The sequence below is a fragment of the Borostomias antarcticus genome (genome assembly GCF_949987555.1).
Source record: "Borostomias antarcticus genome assembly, chromosome: 31".
Classification (NCBI taxonomy): Eukaryota; Metazoa; Chordata; class Actinopteri; order Stomiiformes; family Stomiidae; genus Borostomias; species Borostomias antarcticus.
This window is the reverse complement of record NC_140264.1, coordinates 3,619,807-3,629,806: the sequence shown is the minus strand read 5'-3', so window position 1 is coordinate 3,629,806 and position 10,000 is coordinate 3,619,807. Positions and strand designations below refer to the sequence as shown.

Below are 10,000 nucleotides of genomic sequence, written 5' to 3'. Positions count from 1 at the left end.
CACATCCACCTCATCTATAGAACATGGAGTCACGTTATAAACACATCCACCTCATCTATAGAACATGGAGTCATGTTATAAACACATCCACCTCATCTATAGAACATGGTGGAGTCACGTTATAAACACATCCACCTCATCTATAGAACATGGAGTCACGTTATAAACACATCCACCTCATCTATAGAACATGGAGTCACGTTATAAACACATCCACCTCATCTATAGAACATGGAGTCACGTTATAAACACATCCACCTCATCTATAGAACATGGTGGAGTCACGTTATAAACACATCCACCTCATCTATAGAACATGGTGGAGACGTTAGAAACACATCCACCTCATCTATAGAACATGGTGGAGTCACGTTAGAAACACATCCACCTCATCTATAGAACATGGTGGAGTCACGTTATAAACACATCCACCTCATCTATAGAACATGGAGTCACGTTATAAACACATCCACCTCATCTATAGAACATGGAGTCACGTTATAAACACATCCACCTCATCTATAGAACATGGTGGAGTCACGTTAGAAACACATCCTCCTCATCTATAGAACATGGTGGAGTCACGTTATAAACACATCCACCTCATCTATAGAACATGGAGTCACGTTATAAACACATCCACCTCATCTATAGAACATGGTGGAGTCACGTTATAAACACATCCACCTCATCTATAGAACATGGAGTCACGTTAGAAACACATCCACCTCATCTATAGAACATGGAGTCACGTTATAAACACATCCACCTCATCTATAGAACATGGAGTCATGTTATAAACACATCCACCTCATCTATAGAACATGGTGGAGTCACGTTATAAACACATCCACCTCATCTATAGAACATGGAGTCACGTTATAAACACATCCACCTCATCTATAGAACATGGAGTCACGTTATAAACACATCCACCTCATCTATAGAACATGGAGTCACGTTATAAACACATCCACCTCATCTATAGAACATGGTGGAGTCACGTTATAAACACATCCACCTCATCTATAGAACATGATGGAGTCACGTTATAAACACATCCACCTCATCTATAGAACATGGTGGAGTCACGTTAGAAACACATCCACCTCATCTATAGAACATGGAGTCACGTTAGAAACACATCCACCTCATCTATAGAACATGGAGTCACGTTATAAACACATCCACCTCATCTATAGAACATGGAGTCATGTTATAAACACATCCACCTCATCTATAGAACATGGTGGAGTCATGTTATAAACACATCCACCTCATCTATAGAACATGGTGGAGTCACGTTATAAACACATCCACCTCATCTATAGAACATGGTGGAGTCACGTTATAAACACATCCACCTCATCTATAGAACATGGAGTCACGTTATAAACACATCCCCCTCATCTATAGAACATGGTGGAGTCATGTTATAAACACATCCACCTCATCTATAGAACATGGAGTCACGTTATAAACACATCCACCTCATCTATAGAACATGATGGAGTCACGTTATAAACACATCCACCTCATCTATAGAACATGGAGTCACGTTATAAACACATCCACCTCATCTATAGAACATGGTGGAGTCACGTTATAAACACATCCACCTCATCTATAGAACATGGAGTCACGTTAGAAACACATCCACCTCATCTATAGAACATGGTGGAGTCATGTTATAAACACATCCACCTCATCTATAGAACATGGTGGAGTCACGTTATAAACACATCCACCTCATCTATAGAACATGGAGTCACGTTATAAACACATCCACCTCATCTATAGAACATGGAGTCACGTTATAAACACATCCACCTCATCTATAGAACATGGAGTCACGTTATAAACACATCCACCTCATCTATAGAACATGGAGTCACGTTATAAACACATCCACCTCATCTATAGAACATGGAGTCACGTTATAAACACATCCCCCTCATCTATAGAACATGATGGAGTCACGTTATAAACACATCCACCTCATCTATAGAACATGGTGGAGTCACGTTATAAACACATCCACCTCATCTATAGAACATGGTGGAGTCACGTTATAAACACATCCACCTCATCTATAGAACATGGAGTCACGTTATAAACACATCCACCTCATCTATAGAACATGGTGTCACGTTATAAACACATCCGCCTCATCTATAGAACATGGTGGAGTCACATTAGAAACACATCCCCCTCATCTATAGAACATGATGGAGTCACGTTATAAACACATCCACCTCATCTATAGAACATGGAGTCACGTTATAAACACATCCACCTCATCTATAGAACATGGAGTCACGTTATAAACACATCCACCTCATCTATAGAACATGGTGGAGTCACGTTATAAACACATCCACCTCATCTATAGAACATGGTGGAGTCACGTTATAAACACATCCACCTCATCTATAGAACATGGAGTCACGTTATAAACACATCCACCTCATCTATAGAACATGGTGTCACGTTATAAACACATCCGCCTCATCTATAGAACATGGTGGAGTCACGTTATAAACACATCCACCTCATCTATAGAACATGATGGAGTCACGTTATAAACACATCCCCCTCATCTATAGAACATGGTGGAGTCACGTTATAAACACATCCACCTCATCTATAGAACATGGTGGAGACGTTAGAAACACATCCACCTCATCTATAGAACATGGTGGAGTCACGTTATAAACACATCCACCTCATCTATAGAACATGGTGGAGTCACGTTAGAAACACATCCACCTCATCTATAGAACATGGTGGAGTCACGTTATAAACACATCCACCTCATCTATAGAACATGGAGTCACGTTATAAACACATCCACCTCATCTATAGAACATGGAGTCACGTTATAAACACATCCACCTCATCTATAGAACATGGTGGAGTCACGTTAGAAACACATCCCCCTCATCTATAGAACATGGTGGAGTCACGTTATAAACACATCCACCTCATCTATAGAACATGGAGTCACGTTATAAACACATCCACCTCATCTATAGAACATGGTGGAGTCACGTTATAAACACATCCACCTCATCTATAGAACATGGAGTCACGTTAGAAACACATCCACCTCATCTATAGAACATGGAGTCACGTTATAAACACATCCACCTCATCTATAGAACATGGAGTCATGTTATAAACACATCCACCTCATCTATAGAACATGGTGGAGTCACGTTATAAACACATCCACCTCATCTATAGAACATGGAGTCACGTTATAAACACATCCACCTCATCTATAGAACATGGAGTCACGTTATAAACACATCCACCTCATCTATAGAACATGGAGTCACGTTATAAACACATCCACCTCATCTATAGAACATGGTGGAGTCACGTTATAAACACATCCACCTCATCTATAGAACATGGTGGAGACGTTAGAAACACATCCACCTCATCTATAGAACATGGTGGAGTCACGTTAGAAACACATCCACCTCATCTATAGAACATGGTGGAGTCACGTTATAAACACATCCACCTCATCTATAGAACATGGAGTCACGTTATAAACACATCCACCTCATCTATAGAACATGGAGTCACGTTATAAACACATCCACCTCATCTATAGAACATGGTGGAGTCACGTTAGAAACACATCCTCCTCATCTATAGAACATGGTGGAGTCACGTTATAAACACATCCACCTCATCTATAGAACATGGAGTCACGTTATAAACACATCCACCTCATCTATAGAACATGGTGGAGTCACGTTATAAACACATCCACCTCATCTATAGAACATGGAGTCACGTTAGAAACACATCCACCTCATCTATAGAACATGGAGTCACGTTATAAACACATCCACCTCATCTATAGAACATGGAGTCATGTTATAAACACATCCACCTCATCTATAGAACATGGTGGAGTCACGTTATAAACACATCCACCTCATCTATAGAACATGGAGTCACGTTATAAACACATCCACCTCATCTATAGAACATGGAGTCACGTTATAAACACATCCACCTCATCTATAGAACATGGAGTCACGTTATAAACACATCCACCTCATCTATAGAACATGGTGGAGTCACGTTATAAACACATCCACCTCATCTATAGAACATGATGGAGTCACGTTATAAACACATCCACCTCATCTATAGAACATGGTGGAGTCACGTTAGAAACACATCCACCTCATCTATAGAACATGGAGTCACGTTAGAAACACATCCACCTCATCTATAGAACATGGAGTCACGTTATAAACACATCCACCTCATCTATAGAACATGGAGTCATGTTATAAACACATCCACCTCATCTATAGAACATGGTGGAGTCATGTTATAAACACATCCACCTCATCTATAGAACATGGTGGAGTCACGTTATAAACACATCCACCTCATCTATAGAACATGGAGTCACGTTATAAACACATCCCCCTCATCTATAGAACATTGAGTCACGTTAGAAACACATCCACCTCATCTATAGAACATGGAGTCACGTTATAAACACATCCACCTCATCTATAGGTTCAAAACGACTTCACCTTCACCTTCCGGACATAAGCCCTGCAGTGGCGATTTTAGCATGGCATTTCTGGAGGGGCAGTTTTATATTATGTCACCATCACAAGAACTAAAGGTAGCGAATTAGTCTACGGTAGGTACATCAGAGCAGAGGCTACAACACACAAAGATAACGACACATTAACACACGCAGAGTAGGCTTAGACCCATAAGAGAGCGCATGCCCGGTCCAGGGTTCTGAAAGTGACAAGTGTTCACCCATCAGACCTGGGCACTACGCATAACCTATTAGTACTCCACTTACTGTATATCACAGCCAAATAGTCTACTAGAGTGAAGGCGCACTGTCCACATTAGTCCCCCTCACACATCGTCTCAAAAATGCAACGAAAAATGCCTGGGTTCAGTGAGTTCGCTGACTCGTTGTGACCACGCAAACCCATTTCACACTTCCCACAGAGTTTAATAAAAGTGATCAGCCTCCCCAGAACATCCCGATTCTCCTCGGTCTGTTTGTTGTGCTCCGCGATGGAACGGCGAAACGCATCAGAGCTGTGCCTGGACGTTGAGCTGCCCCAGTAAACCCATCATCTAGTTGTGCCTGGACGTTGAGCTGCCCCAGTAAACCCATCATCTAGTTGTGCCTGGACGTTGAGCTGCCCCAGTAAACCCATCATCTAGTTGTGCCTGGACGTTGAGCTGCCCCAGTAAACCCAGCTTCATGGCACAGTTCAGATGGGACGCAGAGCTTTCATGCTTCGATGTTCTTTCTGACAGATGTTTAATGTCTTTGAATCCAGACGATGCCCAAACAGAGTTTCCACCAAAAAGAATACAAGGGAAACAGAACAGTGCACTTTTCGAGGTGCTAGCAGTTAGCCACTTCTTTTTTTCAAACCATTCCTGTTTGAAGGTACGGGTTACCTTATCTCCAGCCTGAAGCAGCACCAATTCTTCTGGTCGTATGGCCCTAAACGTTTTATTTCCAGTTTCTCTTCAAGTTTCAATGTACTAAACCGCACATTCAACAAATAATCTAAACTATTCATTGTTGCACCTGAAAACACTTTTAATCTCTACAAAACTTTAGCTAGCAGCATTGGCTAACGTAGATCGACACCGACAATGACCCAGTAGTTCAACTTTGATCAACGTTGTTTCATTATTCCCTGGCTAAACCTGTTGCCAGGTAGATTTCGTAGGGGAAGAGACTTTTCTGCCCCTCCACCCAATGAAATCTGGTGATATTTTTTCACATTACTCCCGACCACGCTCACATTGTCGCTATAGCAACAGTAGGGGAGAACGCTTCGGTGCCCCTCTGCCGAGTCAGAGCAGTCTGTGACACGCTCATACAAAGGGAATTACTGCAAAACAGCACTATACATAGTGTCAGTCAGGTTTATTATATTTATACATGCTATTTTCACCACTGAATCACTATTTTGTATTAATTATAAATTAGATTTTTCCGAAACACAGTTGTAGGCTAAGATGCATCTTGCACAACAGCGCCACCTGGTGGGGCACTGCCCCACCTGCCCCTAATGTAAAATCACCACTGAAGCCCTGTAACATTTGAGCACAATAGGCCCCTGTACTTGTGCTTGGATTTGTGATTTTAGAGAGAGAGAAAATAACTCATTCTTGGACTTCTGACTATGGGAACAAATATTTTTTCCAGCAGATGTCTTAGTTATAACAAGAATGAACTAGGAAAGCAGTTTCATGTTTTGGAAAATCAATTTGGAAAATCAACACGATCACTAAACATAATCACTTTTTTGCGCGGTGAATTTAAACATGGCGCCACTGAAGTAAAACTTTGAGAGTGGACTCCCTACTCAGAATCAAACGTTCAGCGTTGCTGCCCCACCCACAATGTACTGTCCCACAGAGAGGACTACCCCAGGGGCTTTTGGGGAGGTTTTAAGTCCCCCCAAATCAGGGTGGGAATGACATGGAGGCCATGGCCGTCGACGCCCCTCGGTCTGGCCGGAACGCCCTGATCATATTAGTACCCCCTGCGGTCACCGTGGCTTTTGTGCCCCTGTTAGTCAAAATCTGTTACTGTCAAAATCTGTTACTGTCAAAATCTGTAACTGTCAAAATCTGTTACCGTCAAAATCTGTTACCGTCAAAATCTGTTACCGTCAAAATCTGTTACTGTCAAAATCTGTAACTGTCAAAATCTGTAACTGTCAAAATCTGTAACTGTCAAAATCTGTTACTGTCAAAATCTGTTACCGTCAAAATCTGTTACCGTCAAAATCTGTTACCGTCAAAATCTGTTACCGTCAAAATCTGTTACCGTCAAAATCTGTTACTGTCAAAATCTGTTACTGTCAAAATCTGTTACTGTCAAATTCTGTTACTGTCAAATTCTGTTACTGTCAAAATCTGTTACTGTCAAAATTTGTTACTGTCAAAATTTGTTACTGTCAAATTCTGTAACTGTCAAAATCTGTTACTGTCAAAATCTGTTACTGTCAAAATCTGTTACTGTCAAAATCTGTTACTGTCAAATTCTGTTACTGTCAAATTCTGTAACTGTCAAAATCTGTAACTGTCAAAATCTGTTACTGTCAAATTCTGTTACTGTCAAAATCTGTAACTGTCAAAATCTGTAACTGTCAAAATCTGTTACCGTCAAAATCTGTTACCGTCAAAATCTGTTACCGTCAAAATCTGTTACTGTCAAAATCTGTAACTGTCAAAATCTGTAACTGTCAAAATCTGTAACTGTCAAAATCTGTTACCGTCAAAATCTGTTACCGTCAAAATCTGTTACCGTCAAAATCTGTTACCGTCAAAATCTGTTACTGTCAAAATCTGTTACTGTCAAAATCTGTTACTGTCAAAATCTGTTACTGTCAAAATCTGTTACTGTCAAATTCTGTTACTGTCAAAATCTGTAACTGTCAAAATCTGTAACTGTCAAAATCTGTTACTGTCAAAATCTGTTACTGTCAAAATCTGTTACCGTCAAAATCTGTTACCGTCAAAATCTGTTACTGTCAAAATCTGTAACTGTCAAAATCTGTAACTGTCAAAATCTGTTACTGTCAAAATCTGTTACTGTCAAAATCTGTTACCGTCAAAATCTGTTACCGTCAAAATCTGTTACCGTCAAAATCTGTTACCGTCAAAATCTGTTACTGTCAAAATCTGTTACCGTCAAAATCTGTTACTGTCAAAATCTGTTACTGTCAAAATCTGTTACTGTCAAAATCTTGAGGTTGCTTTAAAAGCATCAGTCGTCTCCCTATCGCTTTCTTGATATTCCGAAATTAATTCAGAGTAGGCAACGTTATGACAGTATATATTGTGACGCTGGCGCGTGCATGCGACCAATCCACAACCAATCCACAACTGATCTACACTGCACCAATTCTGGTTTGAATAGGGCGCGCAAGCAAGCAAGGTAGCTAGCTAATAAATTGTGACACGTTTCAAAATGCCATTGCCCAACTGTTCTTTGTTTTCAACAAAATAATTTCCAGAGCGGAGAAAGTCTTTGTGCCGGGTGATAGCTAAGGTTAGCTAGCTAGCAAACTAGCGTTATTCTAGCTAGCTCCATAATAGACCACAGGCAGCTTACCAGTTAGTTTCTCAAAGTGACGCCCACTTTGAGAAACCTCGATCTAGTGTATATACTCTTAACATATGTATACTGTATAGGGCTGTAGGATTGTATCGATACAACGATGCATCGCGGTACGTAGTCTCGCGATACTGTATCGATCTTTCAGCCCGGAGTATCGATACAGCCGGGCGCTGTAAAATTTGTAAAAATAAATAAATAAATATTTTTTTATTTTTTTATTTACATTTTTAAATCCAGTTTAAAAAGCATATTCTACAATATTAAGTTAAAAAAGCATACATATAAATAATTTTGAAAAACCATAAATACTACAATGTTGACAGTTTAAAAAGCATGGATATGAAATGTAAAATATTTATTAGCTAGCTCTCTGTCCAGTCATTGAGTTTGAGTTATCTATATAGTGCATTTGAGCCATTCACTTTTCAGTCTTGAACACTTAAAATCTTTCAGTAAATGATGTGTGTATCGCAATACGTATCGTATCGTATCGTATCGTATTGTATCGTATCGTATTGTATCGTATCGTATTGTATCGTATCGTATTGTATCGTATTGTATCGTGACCTCTGTATCGTGATACGTATCGAATCGTGACCTGTGTATCGAGGTGTCCCTCACCTGCGCAAACATGGAGGCGTGTTCGCGGGCGTGTCCCTCACCTGCGCAAACATGGAGGCGTGTTCGCGGGCGTGTCCCTCACCTGCGCAAACATGGAGGCGTGTTCGCGGGCGTGTCCCTCACCTGCGCAAACATGGAGGCGTGTTCGCGGGCGTGTCCGAAGGGGTCGATGCTCCAGGCGACGCGCGGCCGTCCGCAGGCGCCGAACGTGTCGTTGAGGTAGCGCAACCCCAGGGTCATCTGGTCGATCACGGCGCTGTAGTGGGTGGTGGCCTCGTCGCTCATACACCAGCCCCCGTTCACAAACTCCAACCGCCCTGGAGAGAGAGGGGAGAGGTCAGCCTACAGCCTGCTCATACACCAGCCCCCGTTCACAAACTCCAACCGTCCTGGAGAGAGAGGGGAGAGGTTAGCCTACAGCCTGCTCATACACACAGCACCGGAAAGTAAACACCTGTAAAAAAGAAAAAAAATAACATCAAACAAAAAATAACATCAAACTAAAGTCAGTCAGGTGAGAGATGACAATAGTTGTCGCCTTTCTGTATAACTGGACTCTGGCACATCAAAATCTATCACCCCAACTTCCCAAAAAACTATTTATACTTGCTTATAATCCCATTCTAGCGTGTTTATAACCCCTCATAAAACATTAGTAACAAAATCGATCACCCCAACTTCCCAAAAAACTATTTATACTTGCGTATAATCCCATTCTAGCATGTTTATAACCCCTCATGAAACATTAGTGACCCTTCGTACCCTGGTTGACCAGCTGTTTGACCGTCTCCTGCATGCTGGCATCCTGGTTCTTCCACCAGCGGTAGAAGAAGGCGGTTTCTACGTAGATGAACCTGCGATCCGGGTTCTTCAGGAGCTGGTCCACCACAGAGTCCAGGATGTAACGGACACCCGCGTGTTGGATGTCATTACGGGCTAGGGGGGGAGAGGGACACACATGTCATTACGGGCTAGGGAGGGAGAGGGAGAGGGACACACATGTCATTACGGGCTAGGGAGGGAGAGGGACACACATGTCATTATGGGCTAGGGAGGGAGAGGGACACACATGTCATTACGGGCTAGGGAGGGAGAGGGACACACATGTCATTACGGGCTAGGGAGGGAGAGGGACACACATGTCATTATGGGCTAGGGGGGGGGAGGGAGAGGGACACACATGTCATTACGGGCTAGGGGGGGGGAGGGAGAGGGACACAC

General features: G+C 41.9%; 1 protein-coding gene across 1 annotated transcript in view; it reads right to left on the bottom strand.

The window, feature by feature from the left end:
• The window catches only part of LOC311327328 (lysosomal alpha-mannosidase-like), a gene marked incomplete at both ends in the record, with an annotated part of 18,296 nt that overhangs the window by 4,579 nt on the left and 3,717 nt on the right, over positions 1-10,000 (bottom strand). Inside the window, 2 exons of the mRNA XM_084460360.1 lie at positions 8,903-9,096; positions 9,542-9,715. Coding sequence (XP_084316486.1) covers positions 8,903-9,096; positions 9,542-9,715 — 368 coding nt within the window. The remainder of the gene's footprint in view (positions 1-8,902; positions 9,097-9,541; positions 9,716-10,000) is intronic.